Below are 16524 nucleotides of genomic sequence, written 5' to 3'. Positions count from 1 at the left end.
AGAGAATTATTTAAGGAACAAAAAGACCGATTACATAGAGTTAGATTCCTATTTGAAATGTATATTTTATTATTTTTATAAAATTTTGTAATTACCCCCCTTTAATATGAAAGTATATAAAAAGCTGGGTATTTCTTTTTATTTCGATACAATATCTAGTTTTACATTTGCATTTGATAGACATATCAACTATTGAACAATCTGAACCAAAATGCAAGTTTAAAAGCTGTGTGTAGCTTCTGAATTCATTTATTTCCAATCTATAGGCAAAGGGAGGTAATAATATTTTTTCAAACTTGCGTTTCTAATGAATTCCATCTAAATACATAATTTTTAATGCAAATATTTTACAAATATATTATAATATGTCTAATATTTATACATTTCCTTAGGCAAAGTATGTTTATCAACTTTATACTAATGATAAAATAACTCTATCTTGGTTGGGCAACCAGGATGGGAAAATGAAATTTTAAAAATACCTCCAGTGAAAATCTAATTTGTATTAAGTGTTAAGTGAACATAAATGAGTGTAAATGATCAGATGCTAAAGTTTCGAACAAATCCGTTACATGGCCAAAATCTGATTATTCACCTTTAAGTTTCAAGTCAACAGCTTTTTTAGTAACAGAGATATTTGACTTTTTCAAAAACTTTACCCACCGGCGACGCCGACACCAACGCTGGGGCGAGTGCAAATAGCTCTACTTTTTCTTCGAAGCTAATAATGTAGTGTATGACATTGTAATATGAACAAGAGCCATGTTACACATGGCTAATCCCCCCGCCGGGCATATTATAATTGAAGGGTAAAATTCCTTGCAAGTTAGTGTCTGAAAGTATTAATTTTGGGGAAAGCTTTGAAGAACCGTTTAGTTGTGGTCCGCATCAGGGGTTTGAAGATGTGGAAGAAAGAATAAGTCAGTAGTGAGGTGGTTTACTGCTAAATTTTATTAATTTTCATGAACAGTATAGCTATGATGTTTTTCTATATGGCTACTGTAAAAAGAAGGAATGGAAAGCTAACAGGGAACAAGAGTGCCAGAATGTCACAATATATGCCCGCAAAGCAAATTTCTTTACTCTAGCAGCTGTATTTGCAAATGAAATGTTAATTTTGTGGTTGTTTAGTAATCATTGTAAGTCTTTTGTTTTTTAAAGTCCACAAAAAACTCCTTACCAGGTAGAGTTACCTTATATATAATAAAATACACCTAAAATTGGAGAGTAACATCTATGCTGTACCACAGAAAAGTGGTCTTGTTTTTTCCCTAGGGTCAATTATAAAAATGTTACGATGTAAGTTATTTATAGTAACAACTAAGGGAAGGGAAAAAAAATTGCAAGTTCACACAAAAATCTTTATCAGGTAGAGATTGATCAAAATACACCTCAAAATTGGATTTAGCACGCTTGTTGTACTACAGAAAAGTGGTCTCAATTTTTCCCTACAACTAGTAATGAAAAAGTTACAATAAAAGCTATTTAAAGTACCAATAAAGGGAAGTAATTCTAAAGAAGGGAACTGCGCATGACACTTCGTCTCATGATGGTGTATAATTGTGCCAAGTTACATCAAAATCCTTCCATGCATGAAGAAGAAATGCTTCGGACAAAGTCATTCTTGTATCTGACCTTTGGCCTCTGTGACCTTGACCTTAGGCCTAATGACCTGGATCTTGCGCATGACACTCCGCCTCATGGTGGTGAACATTTGTGCCAAGTTATATCAAAATCCCTCTATGCATGAAGAAGAAATGCTCGGGACAAGGTTTTTATTCTTGTATCCTTTGACCTCTAAGTGTGACCTTGACCTTCGACCTAGGGACCTGGTTCTTGCGCATGACACTCCGCCTCGTGGTGGTAAACATTTGTGCCAAGATATATCAAAATCCCTCCATGCATGAAGAAGATATGCTCCGGACAAATATTTTTAAGAAAATATGATAAAGGGAAATAACTCCAAAAATAGGCAAGGTAGAGTTATTGTTCTTGCACACTGCACTTCCTCCGAATGTGTTCTATCAGTGTATGAAGTTTGAAGAAAATCCCTCCAGTACTTTTGGAGTTATCCAGTACTTTTTGGGGTTATGCTCCGGACAAAATGTTTTAAGAAAATATGATAAAGGGGAATAACTCAAAAAATAGGCAAGGTAGAGTTATTGTTCTTGCACACTGCACTTCCTCCCAATGTGTTCTATCAGTGTATGAAGTTTGAAGAAAATCCCTCCAGTACTTTTGGAGTTATGCTCCGGACAAATTTTTTTAAGAAAATATGATAAAGGGGAATAACTCAAAAAATAGGCAAGGTAGAGTTATTGTTCTTGCACAATGCACTTCCTCCCAATGTGTTCTATCAGTGTATGAAGTTTGAAGAAAATCCCTCCAGTACTTTTGGAGTTAAGATTGTTGCGGACGGACGGACGTTCTAACGAAACGGTCTTTATGTGACTCCCCCATTGTTCTCTCTATTGTTCTAACAGTCACATAAAAAGAAAAATAGTCACATAAACAGAACGGAATGAATGACATCAAAGAGAAAGTACCGTTATGCAGTCACTTAACCATCATTTCGCGGGCACGGACGCACGCACGGAGAGCATTTCTAATATCCCCTTCGCCTTTGGCGGGGGGATAATAAGAACAGGGTATGTCAACCTGAAATGAGTGAATGACACATTATCAAAATTAGGCATTATTCTTTCAGTATATTTTTTAAGGAGTAAAGGAAAAATATGGTTGTACAATGTGTTCTATTCATATTGCGCAACATCGTTTCCGTTACCGAAATCCTACACCGACGCAGTACTACAGCCGCTTTACGTCGACCGAAATGTTTGTATTCCCATAGTCAACGTTTGCGTACCATAAAAGACGGGATGTGTAGTTCTACTGCCGCATAATGTTGACCTTTACCGAAATTGTTTGTAGGTAAAACAAAAAGTATTGAAGAAAAAAATATGCATTACTATGCTAAGGTACTTCTTTTGTTAAAGTAAACAGTTGCTACAGTATGGTGTTGCTTCATTTGGAATTTCTTGTAGTTTTGTAATTTGGCATTAGGCAAACTTGGCTTTCCTATTCATTGAATTTAGAAGTTTTTCTACTTAAATGTTATAAACGTATACTGTGGAAACACAACGGACGATTGGGAATGTGTATCTCAAAGAAAATGCCCATCCTCATTGAAATTCGGCCAGTGTCTGTTTAAAGATATTCAATAAATTAAAAATTCATTAATTTTGATGAAAAAAAAAAGAATAACAATGTACAATTACCGGACAACACATTTAAATATAATGTATATAAACTGAGAAACTTGCATGTGTTTAGTACCATATACAGCACAGAATCCATTGAAAATCATATTAAACACCGTTATATCATGATTTTCATATCTGTTATGCAATATAATGAATGAGAAGAATTTATAACAAGAGCATATGAAATTTAGGGTTTTGAATTTACCACAAAGTAGATAATTAACACGTACAGATGTATTTAATTCATAACTAGATTGTGCAGACATAATATTTGTCTGAAGTAAGCCTACCAAACATGAAAAACGCTTACATCATTTACTTGTATGCATATATTTTAATATCAGACACAAAATGAGATAATCTCTCATACTTCAGAAGGCATCAAAGAAATTTAGAGGCATTCCTAACAAAAAGCTTCGATTTTTCCAAAACACAAAAATTTGGTAAATATATTCGGGAAAAAAAAGTTAAATTCCATAAAAGGAAAACATGTAAACTATTGCGAAAAGCATATAACTTGTGAGAAAATCTCCAATTATAATTAATGAACCTCTTTCAGGGAGGAAAATCATTGACCTATCATATATAGGTTGACAAATTCGGATGTGAACAGAATGTTCAATATTTCTACTGTATATTAACAAGATTTAGCTTACCAAAAGGTTCCTTCTAGCGCATATTAAATATTCATTTTAAGGGACCTTTAATAAAATAATTATGAACTATGTTTTTTGCTAGTTTACGTGCATTCTTATCTATTTATTATAAGAATACTTAGTTATTTCACACAAACATTTATTTAATAAACAAACACCTTTAGATGAGCGATCATACCTAAATATTATCAGCGGACAATATATATTTAAATACCAACACTCAGTCAAAATTTCGGGCACCAATGTCGACAGCTGTCCTAGTGGCACAGATCAGAATTTGGTCGTATGTTTGCCTAATTTTAATTAGCAATACAATGGATGAAAAGTTCTGCCATATGCCAGTAATTGCATTGCATGAATGGATACTTACAGCTCCAAAACGACCAAATCAGGAGAAAAAGGGCTTTTATAGAAGTCAGCACCAACAAACTGATGGATTTGAAAAAGTGCGTACAAAAAGTTCACAACTTGAAAATTACAAAACAATTAATCAAAAGGTATGAAATTACAAAGTTCGAAATATTTATAGCTCAGTAAAGTGAAGAAATGCATTATACAGGTCTAGATAAAAAACAAGGGAAGTAATTGAAATGTCGTAATCCGGCGACGGTACGTATCGTGCAATAGCATTCACAGACAAGTAAAAAATCTCGAATAACTTTATTAGTGCAGTATGTTTTGATGGTTATACTTAAAATGTTAAAATAATAAAGTTGGTATGAAATAAAATCGTAAAAAGAACCTCTGGAAGCAACAAAGAATGCAACCGAGAAGAATAATAGTAGACGATATTTTTGGGCGGGAGTCTATTTTTAGATGATGAATATTCATTTAGTTAATCTCGATTCTACAATATGACATGTAAGATTTAGGAGTTAGATAGTTTAAACTAAATTATTGTTTTTGTAGGTCTGTTTATTACGTAGTTGTATTTCACTAAAGACTGACTTAAAGATGCGTAAAAACACATTGGCAAAGAGGCTAATTTTAATGAATATGCACGAGTACAAAATGGCGGCGCCTACTGGAATTCGGATGCCTTTGATGATACCCTTGTATCCATTACCTGCTCAGTCAAGTGTGACATGTTCACCATAAGTGTTCCTTCTCATGAGAAGGAACAATAAATACAGATATTAAAAAATCGCCAAAATGGTTGCTGACGTGTGCTGAAAAACTTTGAAAAAGCACAGTTACAGTATAGAACAGGCCCTCTTTTTTAAGAAAACCCGTCTATGTCAAGGAAGTTCTATTCTCTAAGCATGTCTACCGGAAAAGCAACATATTTTTGTTGCGTTTATATATTTAGTGCTCCACGAAGTTACAAATAAAAAAGATACAGGTTCAAAACAGCAGTGCGTTTTCAAAGCTTTTCAGTGAAAAAAAACATAACTATATTACATTTTATGACGCCATGTACCTCAAAAGAAAAATAATAAAAATAAGAATATAAGAAATGAAATTTCTGAATGCGCCCAAATGTCTGAAATGAATAGTGTTTATAGTTTTACATGCGCTTATAGTGTACTATGTGAACTGAAAACAATATTACAGAATGCGCACGTTATATGTGCCGTGCATTCTAAACAGTTTGAAACAATAAACTACACTGAGTTACATATTAACTATATAGAGGTTATTTATCTTTTTTAGTGTAAGATCGAAATATATTTCACAGAGTGAACACTATGATGCAATATTTTCACGAGTGGCGCAGCCACGAGACTCAGCGAAAATGTAAAATATGGTGTTCACGAGTGAAATATATTTCGATCTTACACTGAAACTAACAAATTTTCTATTCATTTTATGTATTTTTAATGAATTTAAATGAATTATATCCAGTTTGTCCGCGCAACGTCACGTGCATCATGACGTCATAATGTCATGACGTCAGGATATCTTTGTAGAATATAGTTCTAAATATTACGTTTCCTGATTTCTGTTAGGCTACTCTTTGTTATGACAGAATGTATATATTTATGATCCTGTTAGTACCCCTATCCTACATCTGTATCTTTACTGAAGTATATTTTACATGGAAGTTTCTATTAGATCTATTTATAATTCATTTCTTCGCATTCAAGTGTAGTTCCGTACCAATGAAAAATATAAAAATGATCTATTTTCACTGTTTGAAACAGTGAAAATATCAATTTTATTACATTGAAAAATTGCAGTATTTCACTGAAGAACATAAAATCACATGGGTGCACATATTTGAGAGAGAAGGGCTGATAATAAGCACTGGAAGCGAAAAGATAAAAAAAAACCTGTATTGCCAAGAGAACCGTACATGTAAGTTAAAAAAGTTGTACACAATTTTCTTCAATTCTAGGAAGCCAGTCGTTCAAGTGCCTTGTCCATCTGGTCTTACGGTCACTGGAGATATAGAGAAGGGCTGATAATAAGCATGAGAAGCAAAAAGATAAAAAAAACTTTATTGCCAAGAGAAGCGTAAGTTTAAAAAAAATGTTCACAATTTTTCTTCAATTCTAGAAAGCCAGTCGTTCAAGTGCCTTGTCCATCTGGTCTCTCGGTCACTGGACGATTCTGTACTGATGAAAATGAAAAGGTTTTCAAGTAAGAAACGTCCAAGCAAAGGATGGCCAGGAGTCCATTTTATACACGACAATGCCTCTTCTCACAAGTGCGATGTTATATTTTTGGCTTCTGAAAAGATGGAAGTTGTAAACTATCCGCCTTATTTACCTGATCTGAGTCCCTATGATTTTTTTTAATTTCCGAGGCTTCAGAAAATGCTTTCTGGAAAGAAATATTAGTCCCGAAGTTTTCTTGGCAGCGCGTTTTATCAGTGTCTCAAACAGATACCACAAGAATGGCATTTCTATACTCAGCTCTAGTGGCCCCTAAAAGGAGACCGGTTGCATCTGTTTCAATTCGTTTTGAAGAAGGCTTTACATTGATGCTACAAACCATGTTTTGTGTAGACCTATTAAGCCGTTCATTAGAAAAATAATTTCAAGGTATTTCTATTTTAGCTCTAGCGGCCCCTAAATTTAATGAAGACCGATCACGAAGTCCATGAGAAGAAGTTGTTGAAAGACATTTTGATTTGTTCCTTAAAAGAGACCAAGCGCCCCCATTTGAACAAAATTGGAAGAGGGTCTATAATAAAGCAACGACACAGTTTGATGAAGACTTATTAGGTAGTTTGTGAAAAAAGACGTCAAGTTTTTCTACTTGAAGCTCTACTGGCCATTAAAAGGGACCTTGTGCCCCCATTTGAAATGACTTAGGAAAGGACTATACAATGATGCTACAGACCTACTGACCACGTTTGGTGCATTCCTGGCCAGTAGATGTAGAAGAGATTTCATCTGAAGAAAAATCCAGATGGACGGACGGATGGTCAATACGCGATCATAATATAACTCACCCAGTGGACTTGGTGCCAAGGTGAGTTAAAAACCATGGTCTCCTTGCAAGCTTCATAATTTCCAAGTTTTGTCGTGGCAATATCCGATTCCTTACTGTAGTTACTTTATGTTTTTAATAACAGTGACTTTAACCTCGACCCCATTGAACAGAACGCATACAGTACATCTGTCCCTACGAAAGCTAAATAAGTTCTAAACTAAGTCAAATTGTCCTATAGCTAAATTGAACCTTAGAATGCTTTTTACTAAGTAATACCCATATAAAGGAAATATTATACAAGTACTTAGGGCCATAAGTCATGTGTTCTTAAAGCTATTTCACTGAAACTTTCAGGGTAACATTTCCCCGTAACAGTAAACAATATTACAATGTTTTATTGCAATTCTTCATGTCTGAGGTATGACTCCGGACGGACAGAAAATGGAATAAAACAGTATTAATGTTCATTTATATAAGTGCAAAGGACCATTAAAGTATTTAGTCTGTAACTTGCTGGGTCACATTTCCTACAGCTGATAACATTTCTAACATGCTTTATTGACATCCTTCAAACCATATATGAGATATTACTCCGGGCGGATGGAAAATGTATAAAACACTGTTCATGTACTACATATATAAGTACAAAGGGCAATAAACCTCGTATTCATCCAATTTTGATGCTATATAGTAAAATAAGGCACATCTGAGGAATATGGAGCTATCTGTGTGTGAGTTTAATAGTTTTTTTATTGGGTTTAACGTTGCACCGACACAATTATAGGTTAAATGGCGACTTTCCAGCGTTAATGGTTGAGGAAGACCCCAGGTGCCCCTCCGTGCACTATTTCATCACAAGCTGGTATCTGGGTAGAACCACTGACTTTCCGTAAGCCAGCTGGACGGATTCCTTACATGAAGAATTCCACGTCCCAACTGAGGAAGAGTTTAATGACCGGTGTGGATGATGGTATTGGGTAGCAATTGGAGTCATAACAGAGATAGAGTAAAATGTATCAAAACATTAACTAAGAATAAATGGGGCATAATTCATGGAATATTTCTGGAAGAGTAATGTACCATGTGTCATATCATTTCCCTAACAATGTTTATCAACTGTTTTAAGTTTGAAATAAATCCATTTAATAATAAATAAGATTATAGTGAAAGTGCGTCAAAACTTTAACCGAAAATTCTAAGTACAAGAGGGCCTTGATGGCCCTATATCGCTCACCTGAGATTATTTGCTTAGTAAACAAATTTCTTTGCTAATGTTTCAAAAACAAACAAAATATAGTTGTGAAAGTCACGGTAAAGATTCTTCAAGATAAGTACTGAAATCTGTTAAAAATTATACAGGTGGTTCAAATCCCTTTGCTGTAGCTTCAAAAACAAGAAAGTAGGTCAGTAGGTCAGGGTTAATAATATTAAGATCAGTATTGAAATCTGTATCAAAAGTTCTACATGTGGTCCAAATTTCCATGCTGTATCTTCAAAACCAAGAAAGTGTGGTTTAAATTTCTATAGTGTTATTTCAAAAAACGAAAAAGTAGGTCAGCAGTAGGTCAAGGTCACAGTCAAGTGACCCCTAATTACTTGAGGTCATCAGGTAATTATAATTAAACAGTTTAGGAAATATGATCAGATAATTTTTAAAGCATTTTTACTATATAACTCATACAAGTGACCCCCGGGGCGGGGCCTCTTTTCACCCCAGGGGCATAGTTTGAGAACCACAAGGCAATGCTACATACCAAATATCAAAGGCTTAAGCCTTGAACTTTCCGACAAGAAGGTTTTTAAAGTTTTTTCCTATATAAGTCTATGTAAAACTTGGGACCCCCTGGGTGGGGCCTCTTTTCACCCTAGGGCCATAATTTCAATAATCTTGGTAGAGGCTTACTAGACAATGCAACATACCAAATATCAAAAGCCTAGACCTTGTAGTTTCAGACAAGAAGATTTTTAAAGTTTTTTCCTATTCAAGTCTATGTTAAAAATTGTGACCCCCGGGGTGGGGCCTCTTTTCACCCCAGGGTAATAATTTGAATAATCTTGGTAGAGGACCACTAGGCAATGCTACATGCCAAATATCAAATACCTAGATCTTGCGGTTTCAGACGAGAACATTTTTAAAGGTTTTCTTTCCCTGTATAACTCTGTGTAAAATTTGGACCCCCGGGCGGGGCCTCTTATCACCCCAGGGGCATAATTTGAAAAAAATCATCATAGAGGACCATTTGATGATGTTACATGCCAAATATCAAGGCTCTACGCCTTGTGGTTTTGGACAAGAAGATATTCAAAGTTTTCCTAGTGGTAGAGCGTCCGCTTCGAGTGCGGGAGGTCGTGGGTTCGATCCCCGGCCGCGTCATACCAAAGACGTAAAAGATGGTACTAGCAGCTTCCTCGCTTGGCGCTCAGCATTAAGGGGATAGTGATAGGACTGGTCAGCCCGGTGTCAGTATGTGACTAGGTGGGGTATCATGCCACGTGTCTGCGGCGTGATATTCCAGTGAGGCAGCACTATAAAGTTGGGCATTGTGCTCACTGCTACAAGTAGACACCGTCGTTGATATGACTGAAAAAAATGTTGAAAAAGCCCGAACGCACACACACTATATAAGTCAATGTAAACCATGTGACCCCTAGGGCGGGGCCATATTTGACCCTAGTAGGATAATTTGAAGAATCTTGGTAGAGGACCATTAGATGATGCTACATGCCAAATATAAAAACCCTATGATCTGTGGTTTTGGACCAGAAGATATTTAAAGTTTTTCCTTTCGGTTTCAATGGCAACCAGAGTTCTGTATGAAATTCAATTCTTTGAACAATTTTAAAAGAGGACCATCCAAGGAACATCCCTGTGAAGTTTCTTCGAATTTGGCTTGGTGGTTTAGCAGGAGATGCTGTTTAAAGGAAAGTGTGGACGGACGCCGGACGACGGACGCCGAACGGTGAGTGATCACAATAGCTCATCCTCAGCCTTTGGCTCAGGCCAGCTAAAAAGAGAACATTAATAATAAAATATTGGTGACAGGTATGAATCACGTGTCATATGCTATAAATAATGATGTGGAACATCCATTTAAAATCTGAGTTAGTCCATTTAGTAAAAACTCAGATAAAGTTAAAAGCACCCAAATTAAAATATATGTAAAGAAGAGACATCATTCATGGACGTGGACGGAGGGGTGATTAAGATAGCCCTCCAAATACTTTGTATCGTCGAGCTAAGAATGTTGACGCGGACTGATGGACGCCCGTTCATCCACTTATACTAATAGCTCATCCTAAACATAGCTAAGTTGAGCTAAAAAGGTTAAAGGTGTAGTGTTTGTTTATAATAGTCCCTACGGAAGAATCAGCCAGTACGAAGACACTTCGCCTTGTACATAATTTCCTCCTAAATGTTATCCTGTAACGCCAGACACTTGGCAGGTAGCACTAATAACCATTTTTCAACAAGCTGGCGACTTACCAACCAGCCACACTGGAATGGCTCCCACTAAGATTCGAATCTCCTGCTTTTGTTCCAGAGGCCGAGATGCCTTAATCACAATCTGTAGTGACTATATTGGAGCATAAAAATTAAAATCAAAAATCAACTTCTTCCTTAATCAAAAATTGCACACCTTTTCACTTATGATTTCAAAATCTGAAGTAGAAGGCAGCCTAAACCAACTAAAACTCAGTTAAACATGTCATGAACTAAAGCAGGAGGCAGTATTTTTCCTACCCATTCGAATATGTCCTGCATTTTGGCACCACCTTCGAGACGAAGGCTTCTTGGAAACTGACGTTTCATATGTTCCGGTAGATTGAAGTACAGTTCTGGTAAACCATGAGTAAGAATACCAACAACTTCAACCGACTGATTGTTATATGCTAATGCTGGGGCTCCTGATGCCCCATGTTCCATGAAGCAGTCAAATACAATTTTCGACGAACGAAAATACTTTTGGTATTCTTTGTCCACTAGACTCGGACTTAGACCCATCTTTTCCAATTCTGATCTGTGAGCTAGAGCTTCCTGTAATCTCTTTGAATTCGGAGAAACTATCGGGCATTTTGGATCTAAGCATTTGTTTGGTTCACCAGGATGACCGTATCCTATCAAGTACACATGTGTTGCATCTGTTGCAGCCTTGCGTAAGTTTAATTTCTTTGGCAAGTTGAACAACGGGTTTTGTATTTCAAGCACAGCTACATCTAAATCAACGTTATAGATGAACTCTTTCTTCAGCTTATATGCCACTACTGGAGGTGTACACGGTGATTCATTAAAATTTATAAACGTGTTATCACTTTCTAATCTTGCAGCGTCAGGTGAACCAGATTTAAAGGGATCTATAAAATATAGTATATATGTTTACAAAATATAATCGTGATATCAATGGTAAACATTTAAGTGTCTTATTAAAATTTTCAGTAGTTCATTGCATCAAACATATAATTACAATCATATGTGTTCTTAGTTCGAAAACTGAGACTTTTATTCTGCATCCTTTTGTAAATGCATTTTAGGGCATAAGCTAGTAATACGGTCCCGTACGACTAGCTTATAATTCAAGTACGACTATACAATTCTATATTTGACAGGCTATAGTCATACATGAGTTTTCAAAATAAATATTGATACACAACAAATGTACATTAGCTTAATTACTTAATTGCCTTTGTTACGACTCTCATAATCACTCGATAATTCAATCTTTCACTAAAACAAAGAAGAATGTTTCTTTTCTAAAACACGGATTTGAAATACGTACATGTCATTCTTATACTAATTTTATATGCACTGAATGAATGTTTCTAGAAATATTCTTATCTTGATGTTCAATATTTCCTTACAACATTTACGAAACTTATACTATAATACTTATAAACATTTAATAATATTGTTTTAAAATAAACAGACTGCAAACACTATTACAGCTTAGGCCTTAAAACCATTCATTTCCTAAATAAATAATTGTTACCATGATATTACAGTGATTAATTTGCGTTAAGTTTCTATTTTTAAAACTCACGTATGACAAACCTGTTCTTTAAAAGACTGGCATTTTGTACGTGATCATGAACGATCGAATTTTAGGCTAGTCGTACGGGATCGTTTTGCTACTACCATTTCCAACAGTTGAGGACGGTTTTGGACATTTTACGTTCACCAAAACAATCGAAACTATGAAAATATCTTCAGATGTTAAAAAGCAGAAAGGTCGGTTTCTATCAAAAAAGAAATGTCAATGCAATAAAAACAAATAAGTACAAGAGTTCCGTAAAGCGGGACAATGTACGTCCGGTTTTCTACATCATATCAGAGGATGAGGGGGAAGTAAAACTAAAAAGAATTCTTTTGTGATTTTTACTTAGGGAGGCATGTTATGTTGCGGCGGGGTTAAATTGTTTTTGTACGGCGGCGGAGATGGAGAACTAAGGCACAAACAATTTTAAACATTTATGCTGTTTTGTGGGGAGGAAGGTGTTAATGAGTTAGGGGAAGGTGGGGGAGTCATGAGAACTGTTTACTGCTCAAATGGTACCATTACCACCCACCTATACTCCAAGTGTAATATCGATATGTTGAACATTTTTGAAGTTTGACAGATTTGACATTTTAACTCAATGTGTGACCTTAACCTCTGAACAACCGACCAAGGTTATGCTCTGCACATAGTCTCGTCGCAACTAACCTGTATGCCGAGATTGCAGTTAATACCTGAACGGTCATTAAGTTATGCTACTAACACGAAATTTGACGGACTAATCGAACCTTTAAACTTACTTATTGACCTTGACTTTTACCTGCCAACCTGGTTCATACGCTCTGTACATCGTCTCACTGACACCTTGCTGTACGCCAAAGTTTAAAGTCTATACCCTGAATATTAATTAACGCTCCGGACACGAAATATGAGGGCAAACTTTGACTTCGACAGGACCACGCACTCTGCACATTGTTTTATCGGCACCTACCATTTTATCGACACCTACCTTTATGCCAAGGTTGAAGTCAATACCTTAAATGGTTATTACGTTATGCTCCGGACACGAACGTTCTTACAAACGAGCATTTGTTTGTTTTTTCTTTTGTTAAGAAGTAGCAAACAAGAGACAGAAAGTTCTCAATAAGAAGTGCAGAATGAATATAACACGTGAATAAAGTATTACCATGCAATATAAAATATCCTAGTGGAAGGCAACTTACTATATATGGGTGTATTGTGGTGGTGATTTAGTTCGTATTAATTCCCTCTACTATATAATAATTCCATGAATATAAGGTCATACATGTGGCCTCTAGAATGTTAACAAGCTTTTCCTTTGATTTTAGCGAGAGAACCGGTTTTGGAATCGACATCACCTAGATTCAATCATGGCCTTGGAATCATCAAGATAAACATTCTGACCAAGTTTCATGAAGAGGTTGACCTAAGAGTTAAGGGCCCGGGTATCCCATATTACACGCTGTCTAATTATCAGACATGATTTTGCAACGTAGGCAAAAAAGCTGAAAATTACGGCCGGGGGTCTGGGGGCCGCTTAAGGCCCCCAGAAGCTCTTGGGTAAATGGTGAAAAATCCTGCATTCTAGGCTTCTCCTGGCATCTAATTTCAATTTCAAAACTCATGTTTTTTAAGTGGTTCTTTTTTTTATTTCATAAAAATTCATTCATATTTATAAGAGATATAATAATAATTAATTAAATAATTATTCCTTTAGTAGTTTGCAATTTTTGAATTATCTCCCTTTAATGGGTATTTTTCACTACTTAGTTGTTTATTAAGCATTAATATTTAGTTCTTTATTTTTGACCTTTGTATTTCAAACTTAATATAAGGTCATTTATCAAAAGTAGAGTTGTGTTTTTTTATTTTATGACTTTTAAAAAAGCTTTTTAAATGCTTTTAATTGCATTATATATAAATCTCAATTCACAAACCAGACCATACATATTACTGTATAGCGAAAATACCACCTAAAGGTATGATTAGCACTTTGTTTTGAAGCACTTGGGAGGTGCTTAAAAATCCTCCCGTGTATCAATGCTTTACATTGGGCACGTGAAAGAACCAAACGAACTGCTTTAGTTCATTTGTATCTCAAACTTTCTTCACTGAAATTTAACAACGCGAGTGAAATGTTGGGCACACAGAAATGTTTACGCGCGGACTGAAATGAACGCGATTGAAATTTTCGAGTGGATTGAAATGAACGCGACGATCGCGCAAATTATTTGTGAGCCGTTCAACTTAAGTTACAATATTTCCGATTTTTTCGTTCCGCGAATCGCGAATCGGCTTATTATTATAATTCCGGAACAGAATTATAATTCCGGAACTTTCTTTGGAATGACCGACGCTAACGGTAATATCTGAGATGTTCCGATTGCGGCGTTTCTAGAAGCGGTGGTTAGCACGCATATCGTGGCCTCAACGCGAAACTAGTCTATATGTATATAGAAATAGAAGCAGATAGACTAGTTTCGCGTTGAGGCCACGATATACATTCAAAATAATAATCCATCGGCGGTGGAAATTTTCGCCGATAAAAACGACTTACAAAATTTTAGTGTAGTTGGGGATAAAAGTAGATCTATATAAAATACCGAAACGGATTCGAAAAACTCGGATTTTTCAGTGGTCATAAAAAAATCGGAAACGATCATAAAAAATCGGTCTTTGAGGGAGCAAGAAGCGGATTTCCGCTTTAAAGCGGAAAAAAATCATGTCTGAATTATGGGGAACATTTGTGCCAAGTAATATTAAAATCCCTCGATGGATGACAGTATTATAGACAAGGAAGGAAAAACATACTGACATTCGACTTCCAACTGTGACACTGACCTTCGAGTTAGGGATGAGGGTGTGCAAAAGACACATTGTCTCATTTTTATGAAAAACATTTGTGCCAAGTACTATTAAAATCCGTTTGCGGATGACAAAGTTACTAACCGTAAAGGTAAAATCCAAACTGACATTGACCTCCAAGTGTGTCCTTGATCTTTGGGCTAGGGGTCTGAAAGTTGTGCAATACACATCGTCATTTAACGGGGGTTCAATTGTGCCAAGTAATAAAAAAATCCCTTCGTGGACTATTAAATAACTGACCGAACAGGAACTAAGCCCTCTTGACTTTTGACCTCCAAGTCTCACCTTGACCTTTGAGCTAGGTTTCCTGGTTTTGCACAAGACACGTCGTCTCATCCTGGTAAATATTTGTGTTTACTAATATTTAAATGCTGTTTTGAATGACACAGGCTTGGACCTAAAAGAATAATAACTATATTGAGCTTTCATCTCCAAGTGTGACCTTGACCTTTGCGTTAGGGTTCTGGGCGTTTTGCATGACACGTCTTCTGATTATAGGGAAAATTTATGCCAAGTAATATCAAAATCCCTTGATGAATGACTGGGTTATGGACCAGACACAAAAGAGACCCTGAACATGCCATATTTACATTTGACTGCCAATTGTGACAATCTGAAAAGTGTGCATGACATATCGTCTTATTATGGGGTACATTTGTGCCAAGTAATATCAAAATCCTTTCATATATTGTCAGGTTACAGATCGGACAGGAAAAAGGCCCTGTTGACCTTTCACCGCCAATTGTGACCTTCATCTTTGAGCTAGGCTTCCGAGTTTTGTGCCTGACACGTCGTCTTATCATGGGGAGCGTTTGTGCCATGTAAAATTACAATTCCTTGATGAATGACAGAATTTCGGACCGGACACGAAATTTTGGACGGACGGACGGACTGAATGGCGGACGGGCGGATAAAAGCAGTCGTATAGTCCCCGAAACTGGTCTTGAATCAGTAGGGTATAATTACCCGTTACCTATTGCTCTCAGTTCTAAAAAAGTGTCCTCTCATTTGCTCGGACAGACAGACGGGCTGATAGACGCGACATCACATAAAACGTTTATCTTTATGCAAGTTATATGCATGTTATAATTAAAATTATTCATACTCTTGTTATATGTAAAGGGAAACGTTTTGAACAATATAACTGTTACAGGTAAGTTCAAAGAGAACAATTTGCTCTATAAATGAGTTATTTATCGTTATGTAAAAATGAGCCTAATCATATTCGACATAATGTCTGGTAACGCGGAACATTAGCTTGCTGTTATAAAAATCATTCAGTGCAAATGAAAGTTATGGAGTCGGGTCAAAGATTTACTTAACATTAAACAGTGAAAGCATAGCTTC

General features: G+C 36.0%; 1 protein-coding gene across 1 annotated transcript in view; it reads right to left on the bottom strand.

The window, feature by feature from the left end:
- Positions 1-488: 488 nt before the first annotated feature.
- The window catches only part of LOC128554301 (uncharacterized), a gene marked incomplete at its 5' end in the record, with an annotated part of 57829 nt that continues 41793 nt past the window's right edge, over positions 489-16524 (bottom strand). Inside the window, one exon of the mRNA XM_053535559.1 lies at positions 489-11653. Coding sequence (XP_053391534.1) covers positions 10995-11653 — 659 coding nt within the window. The remainder of the gene's footprint in view (positions 11654-16524) is intronic.

Source organism: Mercenaria mercenaria, unplaced genomic scaffold (genome assembly GCF_021730395.1).
Source record: "Mercenaria mercenaria strain notata unplaced genomic scaffold, MADL_Memer_1 contig_4916, whole genome shotgun sequence".
Lineage (NCBI taxonomy): Eukaryota > Metazoa > Mollusca > Bivalvia > Venerida > Veneridae > Mercenaria > Mercenaria mercenaria.
Note: the sequence above shows the minus strand (reverse complement) of the source record. Positions and strands in the feature narration are given on the sequence as shown.